The sequence below is a fragment of the Natrix helvetica genome (genome assembly GCF_964273705.1).
Source record: "Natrix helvetica genome assembly, chromosome: 12".
Classification (NCBI taxonomy): Eukaryota; Metazoa; Chordata; class Lepidosauria; order Squamata; family Natricidae; genus Natrix; species Natrix helvetica.
In genome coordinates this window covers 13,362,247-13,378,745 of record NC_138556.1, presented here as the reverse complement: position 1 = coordinate 13,378,745, position 16,499 = coordinate 13,362,247, and the positions used below count along the sequence as shown (strand labels likewise).

The window sequence follows — 16,499 nt, the reverse complement described above, 5'->3', positions numbered from 1 at the left end:
ACGTGAGACATGGTTTATTGAATAACCCGGTCTTAGTCAAATTAAAGCTAAGCCACAAATCACAGCAAATGCAAATATTCAATCGATTCTACCCATTGTCTTCCTTTGAGTGGGGCATGTAATCAATTTGGAATAACTATTAGTAATTACCCTCCACAGGGGTGTCCAAAGAGTGTGGTTAAAAAAAATGAAGATGGCACTTTGATTGCACCAACAGGGCACTTTGATTGCACCAACATGACCATGCTAATTTTTAAAAAAATCATACTGCAGACATCTCATGCGTATTCTAAAAGAAGGGATGGAAAGAACAAGAGATGGTCAAGCATAATATGAGCCCCGGTGGCGCAGTGGTTAGAGTACAGTACTGCAGGCTACTTCTGCTGCCTGCCGTCTGCCTGCAATTTGGCAGTTCAAATCCCACCAGGCTCAAGGTTGACTCAGCCTTCCATCCTTCCGAGGTGGGTCAAATGAGGACCCAGATTGTTGGGGGCAATATGCTGACTCTAACTGTTTATAGAAGGCTTCAAAGCACGATAAAGTGGTATATAAGTCTAAGTGCTAAATGCTATTGCAGGCTAACTCTGTCCACTGCCAGGAGTTCGATCCTGATCAGCTCAAGGTTGACTCAGCCTTCCAGCCTTCCGAGGTGGGTCAAATGAGGACCCAAATTGTTGGGGGCAAAAGGCTGAATCTGTAAACCACTTTAGAGAGGGCTATAAAATCCTGTAAAGGGGTACATACCATGTTTCTCTGAAAATAAGACAGGGTCTTACTCTATTTTCTTTGGACCCTTTGTTCCAAGGTCATTGTCCCTACCCCTAAAATATTGACAAAATGAGTTAGGCATGGCCGTTTCAAAATGTAGGCATAAATGTGCAATTGGACTGCAAATCAATTTTCCATAACTTTCTAAAATGATTTAACAACATACTTTAAAAAAAATAGTAACACATTCAGAAGCACTATAGTTTCCATCTGTTGCTACATATCGAGTTATAGATGTCTTCTGTCAAGGGTACGTATGTCTTCTCTTTATCATCCCCAAAATATAAGGCATCCTTGACAATTGCCGGATTGAATCCTTCTTGTGCTAACTGCACTTTCCGATATTTAAATGTTCCCGTGACCTCAAGAGCATCCTATGAAAACAAGAAGAAACAGCACAGCCATGCTAAGTTGCGTAAAGGTCTTTAAAAATAATTACTCTACTCTTCCTTTCCAAATGTAGGAATTCTTGTTTCCCCATTATGCAACTATTTAAATAATAACCCAAATAATAACCCATCATTAGAGTATAATCCCAGGAGTGGTGCGGTGGCCTAGAGGCAGAGCTTTCGCCTCACAATCAGGAGGCTGTAAATTCTATCCTAGGTAGAGGCAGATATTTTCCTTTCTCTGGGCACGATGAGAAAATATCTGATGAATAAAACTCCACATTGGCAACAGGAAAGGCATCGGGCCAGTAAACACTCTGCTAGCTCCATTCAGTTGCCCAGACTCCACCCCACATGGGATTATGGGGTCATTAAATGAAGATGATTAGAATATAATCCCAAGGCTATAGCTCAGTGGACTTAACATCTGTAACAGATCTGAAAAGGACTCTTGGGAAGCATCCTTGAACATGGCATCCCTCAGACATGCTGGAAGTTGAACTATCTAGCACAGTGTTTCTCATCCTCAGCAACTTCAAGATGGGTGGATTTCAACTCCCAGAATCCCCAGAATTCTGGAAGTTGAAGTCCAAAGCACCTGAAGTTGTTGAGATGGAGAAAGACTGGTCTAACATGGGTGCTGGGAATTTGGAGAATTGATCCCAGGACATCTGGAGGACATTGGGAGAAGAAGCCTTGGGGAATCATTGGCCATCGGTGAGTAGCTGTTGAGAACTTTGAATGGTCACCAAACGAATTGGTTGCAAGTTGAGGACTACCTGTATTACAGCACAATGGGCAAGTTCTGAGATCTTTTAAACAATGCAATACATCCGTGAAAATTATGGTTTTCGTTCTCTAAGGCAAAGTCTGCCACCTTCTATCCAATTGTGAGATGACTACAGATGGAAGTTGGCCTACCTGAATCCTCACAAAATAAGGTCTGGCGTAAAGAGGTAAGTAATCTGTCACATGTTTGTAGAGAATTTCCCCATTAAATTCACAACCATCTGCTAGTCGCATGGACGCCATGCCTATTCGGCCTTCGCGACCTACAAGAGAACGGCCATTAATATTGATTTTTCTCAACTTTTTGTCCACTATGAAACCCATTTTTTTGGTATTCGTATTAACTATAATGTTTTTTTTTTCAAAATCAAAGGAAATTTTAGGCAAATGGGCCAGAAAACAAGAATGTTTTCAGAGATGTTTATAGAATATGGTTAAAAAAAATTCAAGATATCATCCATAATGATGCAATTGAAATTTTGCCCTTCCTTCCTTCCTTCCTTCCTTCCTTCCTTCCTTCCTTCCTTCCTTCCTTCCTTCCTCCTTCCTTCCTTCCTTCCTTCCTTCCTTCCTTTTTCCTTCCCTTTTCCTTCCTTCCTTCCTTCCTTCCTTCTTTCTTTCTTTCCTTCCTTCCTTTTTCCTTCCTTCCTTCATTTTTCCTTCCATCCCTCCCTCCCTTCCTATTCCCTGGAAAATACTCTGTCTTTGCTCCATACCTGGCACAGAAACACCGTATACGTTCACCTCCTGAATAAAGTTGATCAGTCCTAAAATATCAGCGACTTCTGTGGTGGCCACATTTTCTCCTTTCCATCTAAGGGAACAGAATTCATTTGACAAAGCACAGAATAAAGCAACCCCATTGTCATCAATGTGTCCCAAGCACCTGCTAGAAGGGGAAACTCAAATTTAAGAATTGCATCAGGGGGACAAGGCTGGAGGAAGGCTTATCAATCAGGGCTGTTCAGTCAATCCTTTTCCAGAGCCAATGAACTATCCGGAAGAAAGAACTCAAGCAATGAAAAGATACACCCTCAGGTCACGGAAGGTTCATTCTACCTTGGAGAGCCGCTTCAGAGCTGTGATGATGAAATGGCGCACGGAGCCATGTTGCCTGGCATGCATGACGTTGCCCGTTCCTCTTCCAGGTTTCTGTCATGCATCCACATGCCAAAAACCAGTGACAATCAGCTGAGCTTCATGTGTGCAACAGTGCCAGAAACTGGAAGAGCTGGCCTTCCATTTTCCATTGTGCACATGCATGCCAGCTAGTTGATCGTCACACATGCATGTGCTGCAGAAACCAGCTGGTCAGTGTGCATGCATGCACCAGAAATCAGGATTTCATTTCCTGGTGCGTGCATGCCCCCTGAGCAGCTCCTCTTCCCGGTTGCATCCCCGACGAGTGTGCACGCTCCCTTTTTTTGGCACTTGGTGCCAAAAAGTTTGCCGTCGCTGGCTTCAGAATATGCTATTGCTAAGACATCTAGTCCAAACTATAGTTTTGGGGTGCCATCACATGGTGCTGCCATGTGCAACATCAATGCTTAGCCTCCAACATAATATTTTAGACCATTCGACTACAAAATCATGGTGCTCTTTCAGCATGCTGGAATTAACTGACTGACTCCTTAAATATTAAACTACAACTTCAGTGCTGAAGCAGAGCTGCCACATTTCAAAATATAATGAACTATCTATACTTATTTCCTGCTGATAGGAAGACAAAACACACAGAGACGGACACACACAGACAGAGAAATACAGAGAGAGAGATACAGAGAGACAGAAACACACACACACAGAGAGAGACAGAGACAGACAGACAGACACACACACACAGACATGGAGAGAGACAGACAGAGAGATACAGAGGGCGAGAGAGAGACAGAGAGACACAGAGGGGGGGGGGAGAGAGAGACAGACAGAAATAGACAGAGATAGAGATAGAGACACACACACACGGACAGACACACACAGACAGAGAGAGAGACACACACACAGAGAGACAGAGAGAGATACAGAGAGACAGAGAGATAGAGAGAGAGACAGACAGAGAGATAGAGAGAGAGACAGACAGAGAGACAGACAGACAGACAGAGACAGACAGACAGACACACACACAGAAACAGACAGAGACACAGAGTGAGAGAGACAGAGAGACACAGAGAGACAGACAGAAATAGACAGAGATAGAGAGACAGACACACACACACAGAGACAGACACACACACAGACAGAGAGAGAGAGAGAGAGAGAGACAGAGACACACACACAGAGACAGGGGGTGACAGAGAGACAGAGAGAGGGGGGGAGAGAGACAGAGAGAAAGGGATGGGGGGTGAGAAACAAACCGGAATGTATCTCCAACTCGATCATGGAAATAAATAAAGTTGTCACGATCAACCATTAAGAGATCTCCGCTGTTGAAGTACACATCACCATTCTGAAAAACATTTCTTAGCTTCTTCTTTTCAGTCAGGCTCTTTGATCCCGCGTAACCGCTAAATGGAGTCAACTGGGTGATTTTGCAAACTAGCAGTCCCACTTCACCTAGGAGGGACCACAAAACTCAAACAAAATGATAAAGAAAACCTGCTGAATAGTAATATATTTGATTGCCTGAATGCATTGTAGGCCTCCCTGCAAAAGTTCTGCAATTGACAAAAACTATGAATATCTCACATCTGCCCATTTTAATACCAAAGCGACTTTTTTCTTCCCGCCCCCCAAAGTTAATACTTCACGTAGCATTTGCAGTACCCCAAAACGAAATTAATATTTTCAATCAAAATTCTGGTGTAAGATTTTGAAAAGGTTCGCCGACACCCTAGGAGAGATTTAAAGAACTTGTACATATCCTGGACATACATATAAAAATATTTACTTGGGAGTGATAGTCTACTTGGGAATAGACCATAACTTCTAAGTAATCCAGTTTTTACTTTTAGCTCTGATCTGCACCAACTTAAATCAGGAGACGGTCAGGAGCTCCAAATATTTAAGCATCTCCTTGAACATAGCTAAATGTTGAAGTCCATCATGAACTTGGTTCTTGATGCCAGGACTTGTTCGTACAAGATTGTAGAGACTTTGACTTGTGGTGGCACCAGTGATGCTTTGCTTTGAAATCTTAGATGAGAGGTCTCAAAATTTGGCGCCTTTAAGACTTGTGGATTTCAACTCCCAGAATTCTTCAACCAGCTGGCCTACATTCCCTACCATATAATCAGAGCTAAACAAGCTTCTTGGGCAGTGGTGAAATTCAATTTTTTTTACTACCGATTCTCTGGGCGTGGCTTGCTGGGCATGGCAGAGGAAAGATATTGAAAAATCTCCATTCCCACCCTACTCTGGGGCCAGGCAGAGGTGGCATTTGCCGATTCTCCAAACGACTCAAAATTTCCGCTACTGGTTCTCCAGACTACTCAAAATTTCTACCACCAGTTCTTCGAACTACTCAAAATTTCCGCTGCCGGTTCTCTGAACTACTCAAAATTTCCACTACCAGTTCTCCGAATTACTCAAGATTTCCGCTACCGGTTCTCTGAACTACTCAAAATTTCTGTTACTGGTTCTCCAGAACCTGTCAGAATCTGTCAGAACCTGCTGGATTTCACCCCTGTTCTGACATTTTGCTTTTCATCCAAGAAGCTTGTTTAGCTCTGATTGTATAGTGGGGGGCGGTGGGGGAAACAAGAAAGGCCAGTTGCTTCCTGAAAAAGCACCTTTGACCTGGATGACTGAGAATCTCCAAAGACTTTCATTTCCAGAAGTCTTAAAGTTGCCAAGTATGGAGTCTTGGATCTAAATTCTTACCTGCTGTAAATATATTTGATTGTAAAAAGGGTTTTGCTCTAAACTCTGATACAGGAAATGACAGGAGGTTTCTTATGACATTATATAAGATGTAACATCCAATCAATTGTTGAACCATGAACTACAGGACTCCTTCTGCTGCATATTCCTAAAGATGTGTTTGACTTTTAAAGTCTGGATATTAAGCAATATTTTGCCTGTTTTTTTTCCAAATGGACTATAGAGCATTGATTCTTCCTAAAAGCATAAAGACAGTTCAAAGCATGCTATCTGGTGCTGAATTTCAATAGCAATTAAAGATATCAAAAGATAGGTACCTTTAGGAACTTTTATGCAATAGCCATTTTCATCTCTGACAGGTTCATCTTTCTCCACATCATACTTAATGAGCTCATATTGTACTATTTTCTAAGGAAAGCATAAGACCGTTGGTATATTAAGGGTTTAAAACAGAGATTTCAAATGCTTTTTTCCCTTTTTTGTACATGATCCACTATAATTATGTTTTTAGGAAAGCCCCATACAAATTACTTTTCAAAGGAGGTTCAGACTTCACCACTGATAAATGCTAGAGAAAAAAAAACACAATTGGCAAATACAAATTAAAAGGACATCCATCTTTACTTTTTCATACCTTGTGGAAGTAATTCAATCTTCCCACAGCTCCGATTTTGCCACTGTAATTAGCAAATCCAACATTGGCTTCGGTGGCCGCATAAAACTCAAAAATGCGCATGTCTCCAAATCTTCTGATAAATTCTCTCCAAATATCAGCCCGTAAGCCATTGCCCACAGCAAGTCTTACCCTGTGGTTTTGATCGTTGTCTTTCTAGAAAGAGGCCGATGACAATTTCAGAAGAGTGTAACAGATTTCTCAGTAGAGAACAAACACATTTAAAGGGCTTTCAGTCTTAGAGAAGCATTCTATGTTGATTTACCAGAGGGAATGAACCTTTATTTGGGGACAGAATATGTTGTCCTGTTGAAGCTAGTCCGATATTTCTCAAGCTGTGTGACGTCCAGATGTCTTGAGTTCAACTCTCAGAATTCTCAGCAGTGAGCAAGGGAAGAGTAGCTAAGAGTTGTTGGAATTGATCTCAATGTCAGGGTTACAAGTAACACCCTCAACCAATGAAGACTTTGAGGCTTGAGTTTCTTCAAAGTTCCATTTGATTAGAGAGGTCATATTGGCACATCTGGGAAAACCCAAACCTGAAAGTTTCCAAGTTTTCCCCACCCAAAAGAAATTTCAAGTCCCTGCCCAGCACCCACACGTCCATCCCATGGTCCAATCAGGCACCATCCAAAACTGGAGATGCCTCCCAGTCACACCATCGCAGCTGCAGGGCAAGGTGTCCTTGTCTCTCTGAGAAAGGAATGTTATTTAGACTATATATCACCCGTACTCCATATAATCCCCCCTCCCATCTTCCCACAGTAGAAAACGTGGCAGGCCTGAAGGCCCAATGCAAAAGATGAATTCCAGGTCCGACACTCAACTCATCTAGAATTACCCAAAAAAAGGAAAATATTTGCAGCTCAGGGTTGAAATGAAGGGTCCTTGGGGCCCTCTGAGCTTGGTGGTTTTCTTGCAGACGTCTCATGACTCAACTAGGTAACATCATCAGTGCTAATAAGGAGTCCTTACTAGCATTGATGATGTTACTTAGTTTGGGTAATGAAACATCTGCAAGGAAAAAGCAACTGAATTCAGAGAGCACCTAAATCTAGGATTAATTCTTCTTTGCCGTCTCTAGACAGAGTAAGGAAGCTAAATTAGTGGCAAAAAGGGGCTTCTTCAAATAGAGTCTCTTTTCTCCATATAATATGAACAACGGGAAGGTATAAAGCTGTGATCTTGTCTCCAGACCCATTTGCCCATTTGCCGCGCTGACCAATACAATACAATACAATACAATAGTAGAGTTGGAAGGGACCTTGGAGGTCTTCTAGTCCAACCCCCTGCCTAGGCAGGAAACCCTATACCGTTCCAGACAAATGGCTATCCAACATCTTCTTAAAGACTTCCAGTGTTGGGGCATTCACAACTTCTGGAGGCAACTTCTGTTCCACTGATTAATTGTTCTCACTGTCAGGAAATTTCTCCTCAGTTCTAAGTTGCTTCTCTCCTTGATTAGTTTCCACCCTTATAACAGGAGATTCCACCATCTTATAACAGGAAAGTGATTCTCTCTCTCTCTCTCTCTCTCTCTCTCTCTCTCTCTCTCTCTCTCTCTCTCTCTCTCTCTCTCTCTCTCTCTCTCTCTCTCTCTCTCTCTCTCTCTCTCTCACACACACACACACACACACACACACACACACACACACTCCCTCTCCCTCTCCCTCTCCCTCTCTCCCTCTCTCCCTCTCTCCCTCTCTCACTCTGCCTCCCTCCCCCCCTCTCTCCACTCAATCTACAAACCCCTTTTTTGGTATTTGTATTGTTTTAGTTAATTTAGTTTATCCATCTGGTAAAAGTGGCTAATTCTAAATAACCTGGTATATTTAAGAGGTGAATCTATCGCTTTGCTTGCCATTTTTCCCCCTTCTTAGCTTTCACTCCCTTTTCTTCTTTGATTGTGGACCTCTGAGATTAATTTTTCCACCTGGTAGTAAAGTTTCTCTAGGGGGGAAAGAGACTATTATCAACCTCCGGTTCTGCTGTTAGTTTGTTTTTTGTTTCTCGTTAATCCTTTTGTGTGTTAAGGAGAAAAATAAAAGCAGCTGCCATTAAAACTGGCTGTGTAAAAAACCACAAAAGAAACACACTGCAAAATTATGCCAGGGAGAGAGAAAATACGGAAGAAAATGGCTTGGATCTGTGACCGCAAATAAACATCTATGCAACATATATTGTTCACTTGTACGTAACTCTGCCCTGAGAAATTCATACCCATTTATTCAGATGTGGTAACCAATTACTACTATGTTGCATACAATAGTAGTATGCATAAATACTTCTGAAGGTGCAAAAAAATCCTGTTTTTCCTGCTTATATAATAGAAATTGAACAATATGTCTCCTGGTTTAATTGCCAGATAACAAAATATTTAGGTAGCGGTACAGATTTATAACACCTGCAGGCTAAGCACCTTTCACTATTCAAAATCTCCTTGGATCATATTATCATATTATTATCACAAATACATGTTATTCAGTCTTGTGGTTTATGCAACTATTGTGCTTTTAACAATATGCTGGAGAAAACATTGTTAAATCTTCAGTATTGGGATCCATTTGGCCAAAAGGGCAAATCTAAACAGCATACTAAAAAGCAGAGACATTACCCTGCCAACAAAAGTGCATATAGTCAAGGCTATGATTTTCCCAGTTGCAATGGATGGCTGTGAAATTTGGACCATGAGGAAGGCTGAGTGCCAAAGAATGGAGGCCTTTGAACTCTGGTGCTGGAGAAGACTCCTGTGAGTCCCTTGGACTGCAAGGCGATCAAACAGGTCAGTCCTAGAGGAGATCAACCCTGACTGCTCTTTTGAAGGCCAGATCCTGAAGATGAAACTCAAGTACTTTGGCCACCTAATGAGAATTCTTTTGCTTTTAATTCTTTGGTTTTAGTTGGAACGATTGTACATATAGGGCAAGCACCCCCTCCTTTCATTCCAGCTAGCAAAAAAAATGTAGTTTGATGTTTATTGATTGAACCACAAAACATCAAAAAACAGGGAATTGAAGTTGCCAGACCTGAGGGATTTGTACCTTGCCTTTAAAGTTACACACACACACACACACACACACACACACACACACACACACACACACACAAGGAACAGTTAAATAAGGAAGAGGCCTCACTATTTATAACCTCCATATTATCTAACTGCCTACAAAGACACCTAACATTCTTAAAGGCGCTAAAAACAATATTGAAGGTAATTAGCATGCGCTGTCCCAAAGGGAGTGCCCTTTGGATATTCCACTCCTAGCCCTTTTACACACATAATAACATCAGAAGAGACACGGAAAGTAGGACACCAGGGAGCTTCCTCTATAGAAGAGAATATTTGTAGTTCCAGATCGAACTATAGGGTCCTTGATGCTCTCCGAGCTGGGCTTGTTTTCTTGCAGATGTTTCGTGATCAAGCTAGGTAATGAAGGGCACTGATAATGTTACCTAGCTTGGTCGTGAAATGTCTGCAAGAAAACAGCCAAGCTCAGAGAGCACCGAGGACCTCGCCTTCCTCTATTCTGCATGCTGAAGTAATCCGTTTGGTGAACGGGGATGATGTACCCAAGAGGGATAAGGGAAAAGAGGTCAAAGAAGGATTACCTTGGGCAAATGGCACAAATAACGAAGCACCTCTCCGATGTACTGTATGACTGTCACCTTGTATTTTCTACAATCATCCCAAAACTGAGAAGCAGAGAATTTTGAGCGTAATACTAGGGTAGCACCTGGGAATGAAGGGGAAATGGGAAATAATTACACATCTATCCACACAGTAAAGGGACACAGTGGCTCAGTGGATAAGACACTGAGCTTGTCGATCAGAAAGGTCGGCAGTTTGGCAGTTCAAATCCCTAGTGCCGCGTAACAGAGTGAGCTCCCGTTACTATGTGATTGTCAAGATGGATCTTGCTGATCTGAAACATGATTTTTTAAAAAAGTATTTAGGCTTCTTACCTTGCATGATGCAACCATTTACTCCAAGCAAGAGGGCAGAGCTGTGATATAAGGGCAGAGTGGTATAAATAATGTCCTCAGAAGTGACACCGCTCAGTGTGATCAAACCACAAGCCAATAATATACGGAGATGAGTAATCATTGCAGCTTTGGGGAGACCTATGTGGCAGGGGGGGGAGGGGAAGAGGTTAGTTGACTTTAGAGAGGTCATAGAGTAGAATCTTTGCACTGCAACATTTGTCCTTTAATTTGGGGGTGTTTGATTCGTCTGTTGTATATCTTCTTTATATGTATGTTTTTGGAAGAATCTTTATACGGGAAAAAGCACTTTATCATGTTGAAAGGAGTTATTCTAATTTAAACAGCTAGCAAGTCTGAGAGAAATCCTGTATCTCCTCCCCTCCCACTCTCTCTCTCACACACATCCTATCTATTATCTATTTATTATCTATCTATTATCTATCTACTGAATTTTATCTATCTGTTGAATGCTCCAACACTGGAAGTTTTAAAGAACATGTTGGATCACCACTTGTCTGAAGTGGTGTAGGGTTTCCTGCCTAGGCAGGGGTTTGGACTAGAAGACCTCCATGGTCTCTTCCAACTCTGTTATTCTATTCTATTCTATTCTATTCTATTCTATTCTATTCTATTCTATTCTATTCTATTCTATTCTATTCTATTCTATTCTATTCTATTCTATTCTATTCTATCCATCCATCCATCCATCCATCCATCCATCCATCCATCCATCCATATATCTTTACATCTTTATATCCTATCATCTATCTATCTATCTATCTATCTATCTATCTATCTATCTATCATCTATCTATCATCTATCTATCTATCTATCTATCTATCTATCTATCTATCTATCATCTATCTATCTATCTATCTATCTATCTATCTATCATCTATCTATCTATCTATCCATCGTCTCTCTAGCTACTCCACCCACCCACCCACCCACCCATCAATCCATCAATCGATCGGTCGATTGATCCATCCATCCATCCATCCATCCATCCATCCATCCATCCATCCATCCAATCTTCAGTATTTCTGTACTTTCCCAAGTACACATGAATTTACTTGGGAGTATTTAACTTATTGGATTCAATGTTCAATTGAACTTCTCAGTAAAATACATTAAGAGTTGTCTCGCAAGTCCTGCTCCTCAGCTAGCTTTGGTCAAGGTGATGTTCTCCCAAATACGTTGAATACCTTCCATCATTCCCAATCACCACATCCAATTCTTAAGAAAGCAGGAGCCAATTTAGTGACTTTTCTTTTACTCTACCTGTAGTTCCAGAGGTATAAATATACATGGCGGGGCTTTTGAAAGTGACATCGGATCTCCAAGACTCTGGAACAGCCTCATCTGAAGCAGCTTCCATCTTATCAAGGAAGCTGTCCACCCCTTCAGTGTCCGATGTTCTACTTAAGAAATAAACAAGCACATTTTCTTGCTTCAGGGTGGGCAATATGTCTTCAATGGATGCTTTTAAGTCTTTGAAGAGAAGAAGAGACAATAACGTGTTAAGAAGGAAGCAAGGAGTTGATTCATTGGCACCTGTGTTTTTTTTAACTTTAGATGGTCCTCCCAAAGGTGCTTTTTTCAAGCGTTAACTGGACATTCTGGTTTTTCTTTGAAGATGTTTTGCTTCTTATCCAAGAAGCTTCTTCAGCTCCTGTCATCAGCACTTTTGGGACAACCATGAGCTGGATAAATGAGAATCTCCATAGACATTTAGATGGTCATCAAAAGTACTGCCCGGATTGACAGATCATGGGAAGGCATTTTGGAGGGTTTTGTGGGGATTTAGCTTTGCAATGTGTGAATTCAGCTATTTGGCTGAAAACGTGGCATACAGCTTAGCATCAAGCTGTGAGGATAGCCAACTGTGGTTTATTCATTCAGGCATGATTAAAGGTATGAACTTCCCCATGATAATTATTAAACACCCTTTCTTTTCTTGTTTTTAAATTAAGTTTCTGCAAAGGGTAAAATACGAAAGAGGCAAGCTAGAAGTATTGGGGAAAAGGGAAGTTCAAAAGAGCAAAATCAGAAGTGTAATAGAAAGGAAAAAGGGAAAAAAGAAAGAATAACTCAACTTTCTTCGGCGCAGATACAGGTATAAAACATATTAACCTCTTAATCTAAAATCAACAATAAGACACAGTATTTCTGTAATCATAAAACAGTTTCTAATTGTCAAATCCCAAAATTAAGTTTTCATTTCTTTTGGTCTCTAGCAAGAAGTCCAACAGTGGTTTCCAAGTATAAACAAAGGAGCAAGAATCATTGGCCACGCTATTGTATGTATGTATGTATGTATGTATGTATGTATGTATGTATGTATGTATGGTGCAGGTATATATTTATGTATGTGTATAGCATGTGTATATGTGTGTTATGTATGTGTTTGTGTAGATCTACACTTTCTCTTAAAGAGAAGGCAAAGTGAATTTTATTTTTAATATGGGTAGGTGTGTTCGCAGTAAAAAAATGACAATAACGTTATCTTATCTCATTTTGATGATACATTTGGAGCAGTTATTATCCACTGATAATGCCTTGTCTTCACTGTACTGAAAGGGCCCTTGTGTGCCAGTTCATTCTGGAGAGGGAGGGCTCCTCTGCTCCCCCGCCTTACCCATCTCTAAGTGAGCTAAGCTATTTCCTAGGTGAGGGTGATTCAATATCCCAGGGAATTTCTTTGCTCTTTCACGCACTGTTTTTTTTTTTAAAGACTCCTATAATGACATGAACAATAATTCTGTGGATTATTCCTGCGCTTCTGTGAAACTTTGCCAAAAGAGCCACGGTGGCATTGTTCTCTTTTTGGAAAGCTTTATCAAGAGAATAAGTCATTAATAATAGACTGCAGCTTGCGTAAATCAATCAGCGCAAAGAGTTGGCAAGGCAGACGTATCGCTGCTTAAAATCCTGCAGGCTCTAATCTGATGGAATATGCAGAAAGGGGCAGGTTACATCTTGAGTCCCTTCGTGGAGTAGATCAGGGGTGATCTGCTGCCCTCCAGATATTGGGACTGCAATTCCTATGACACCCCCCCCCCCAAGATGACATGACCGTTGGCACCAATGATGTTGTAATAATGTAGTTGGAAAATATCTGGTAACCTATTACCAAAAAAGACTGGTTTATGTGGTTATTCATTGCAGTCTGAATTACCATGCATTTTGGACTTTGCCTTTGGACGAGACAAAGATATGGTAAGTTAAATTAATGGCAAAACGGAGCTGCCAGATAGAGTCCCTTTTCCCTATATAATAGGACAATGGGAACGTACACAGCTGTGGTCTTATAAGAGGAAAGTGATTTAATCAGTCTTTCTTTCTTTCTTTCTTTCTTTCTTTCTTTCTTTCTTTCTTTCTTTCTTTCTTTCTTTCTTCTTTCTTTCTTTCTTTCCTTCCTTCCTTTCTTTCTGTCTTTCTTCTTTCTTTCCTTCTTTCCTTCCTTCCACAGTAGATAGTCTAAGATTAAAGAAGGTTTGGGGAAAGATTTGGCCACCCCTTTTTCCTACCATTTTGGAAGACCTTGAAGAGTTAGATCTTCTCACCAGCATTGGGGTAGAGTGAGGCTGGGATCCAATAAAGGCGTAGTAAAGTATTTCCTTTGGGGTGGGGTGGGTGGGGCGGGGCAGGACTTTATGTAACGATTCCATTGTTTTTCAGTGTATTTGCTGCTGTTTTGTGAGCCCCCTTTTCTTCTGAGTTACGGTACATAAGATAAGTGGCTATATAAGCCTTTTAAATACATAACATCAATACTACCGTAACATAAATCAGCCTTATCCTAGGTGGGTGTCATGGACTGCATTTATTTTGTTCCTTGCCCAATGTCCCTATGCTTAGTCTTTCTGCTTAGCAGATTCCCCCTGCAGAACGGGACTAAAACAATAGTTGCCTCAAGTAATGAGAAAGGAAAACTGGTGCAAATGTCCAGTGACATATATACAGATGTCGTCTGGTGTCATTTGGTACAATTTAACCCCTAATCTGAACGATTGCCATGGAGAATGAAGCCGCATAGATTTAAAAATCATGGAAATGGAAATTAATCAAGGAGAGATGCAAGCTAGAACTAAGGAGAAATTCTGGATCGTGAGAACAATGAATTGGTGGAACGGCTTTTCTTTAGAAATTGTGGTTGGTCCAACACCAGAGGTTTTCAAGAAGAGATTCGACAGTCATTTGTCTGAAATAGTACAGGGTCTCCTGCTTGAGCAGCGGGTTGGACTAGAAGACCTCCAAGATCCCTTCCAACTCTGTTATTCTGAAAATCCCAAGTGGAAGGTGTAGATTTGAAAGTTCTCCCTTTAATAATTACCCCTTTTTAGTGGGACGATTCTGGGACCATGGGCAGCAAGGATGGGAGAAGATCCCACGAAGTTCTCATTCTCTCTTCAAGAGAGTGGGATAAAAGGCAGATTAAAATGGGATCCTTAAAAGAGCAAGAGATGATGGATAATTAGGAAAAGGTCAATAGAAGAGTGGCATAGTAATAGGGTAAATATTAGTAAATATACAGTATATAATAAGGTAGATCGGTAGATGGGAATATGAAAGTAGACAACTTAATATTATTAATTTTGAAAGTAATCTAAAGTTGGTAATTTAAAATGTTAAATATTGGGGAAGGGGAATTTGTGAGACATTTTTTGGGAAGAAGAAATAGGGTAAACAATTGGAAAAACTGTAAAAAAACAGCAACAAGCAGAAGAAATAGTACAGTGGTGTTAACTATGTGTAAAAATTGAATAAGAAATGACAAAGAATTAAGTAAAGAGAATAACATTGTTGCAGCGAATTGCAAAGATATTGTGATAAATGATGAATTTGTTAAGATGAATTAACAGTAAGTAATTGAAGACAAACAAAAAAGTCATTTAGCAATGATACGTAAAACTAAATGAATTGATGGGGGGGAAAAGGATTAGATAAAAGAGACGAATACTGATAAAAAGGGGAAGATTAGAATACAATGAAACTATGATTATAAAGGTGATGTATAAGATGAGACCTGGTAAACGCTCTGTCCATAAAATATGTATGTTTGGAGAAAAGAAAAAATGGCAATAAAACTTGTAAAAAAAAAAAACCAAGTTCTCATTCTCAGATTCAGAAGGGTTTAAGAGCCACTGAGGACATGAGGCTCCCCTTGTATGAGCCTAATTTTCCTTCCCAGCCCTCAGAATTGGGGGCCTGGCTAGGAACCTAAGAGATGTCTCTCCATCCCCAGGTCCTCTCCTGCCTTTCCCCAGCCTCAACCTCCCCTCAGCACCTAGCTGGAGACCCAAACCCCTGGAGAAGGGAAAAGGACACCCTCTCCTCACCTGGGTCGGCCAGCAGGACCTTGGCCCCGCTGGCTTGGAAGCTGTGCACCAGCGAGCGCCCTCGGACGTTGCAGTTGAGGCAGGCTAGGGCGCAGCCCAGCTTGGCGCAGCCCAGCCAGATCCAGAGGTAGGCGGGCTGGTTGCCCAGGTAAAGGGCCACCCCGTCGCCTTGCCGGAGCCCGGCGTGCTCCCGCAGAGCCCGCGCCACCTGGCTGCTGCGCCTCTCCACCTGCCCGTAGGTGTAGACCTCGTCTCGGAAGAGCAGCAGCGGCTTCTCGGGCGCCCGGCGCGCCCGCTGCCCAAACACCTCCAGCAAGGTGCGCGGGGGACGCCGCGCCGCGCCCTGCCTGGCCCGCCGCCCCACGGCCATCAGCTTCAAGAAGAACCACAGGTCCTGGAAGAAATAAGGGCACGCCAGCCTGGCCAGCAGCGGCAGGAGCAGCAGCCCCGCCAGCGCCGTGCAGAGGCCCGAGAGCATGACAGGTGCCCGTCCCTGCTGGCCGAGTTGGCAACAGGTGCGCTGAAGGCGCTCGGGGGAACCCAGTGGCACAGGAGGAGGGGCGTTTCCAGCTCCGAGGACGGTCGTTGGTGCACAGCTTCCAAGCCAGCGGGGGCCAAAGTCTTAGTGGCCCATCCAGGTGAGGCTGGCGGCGAAGTTATTCCTGGCTCTGCCTCTTTCTTAGGGTATCTACCTGTCCCGCCAGGTCACACAGAATGGATTCGCTCCAGGT

General features: G+C 42.1%; 2 protein-coding genes across 2 annotated transcripts in view; one reads left to right on the top strand and one right to left on the bottom strand.

Moving 5' to 3' along the window:
• Positions 1-2: 2 nt before the first annotated feature.
• SLC27A2 (solute carrier family 27 member 2) lies at positions 3-16,269 on the bottom strand. The gene is made up of 10 exons (XM_081964554.1): positions 15,769-16,269; positions 11,708-11,917; positions 10,405-10,563; positions 10,051-10,175; positions 6,400-6,594; positions 6,083-6,173; positions 4,301-4,499; positions 2,663-2,760; positions 2,079-2,209; positions 3-1,142 (listed from the first exon to the last, which is right to left on the bottom strand). The coding sequence occupies exons 1-10, from the start codon at positions 16,244-16,246 to the stop codon at positions 966-968; spliced, it is 1,863 nt and encodes a 620-aa protein (XP_081820680.1). The 5' UTR covers positions 16,247-16,269; the 3' UTR covers positions 3-965.
• A 58-nt stretch (positions 16,270-16,327) lies between these two features.
• GATM (glycine amidinotransferase) overlaps positions 16,328-16,499 on the top strand; it is a 27,148-nt gene continuing 26,976 nt past the window's right edge. The window contains exon 1 of the mRNA XM_081965116.1: positions 16,328-16,406. The gene's annotated coding sequence lies outside the window, so the exon portion shown is untranslated. The remainder of the gene's footprint in view (positions 16,407-16,499) is intronic.

Coding starts and splice junctions, on each gene's coding strand:
- SLC27A2 (XM_081964554.1), bottom strand. CDS start 16,246: ATGCTCTCGGGCCTCTGCACGGCGCTGGCGGGGCTGCTGCTCCTGCCG. Junction 11,918..15,768: donor GGTCCTGCTGGCCGACCCAG/GTGAGGAGAGGG, acceptor TTCTCTTCAAAG/ACTTAAAAGCATCCATTGAA. Junction 6,174..6,399: donor GATTGAATTACTTCCACAAG/GTATGAAAAAGT, acceptor TGCTTTCCTTAG/AAAATAGTACAATATGAGCT.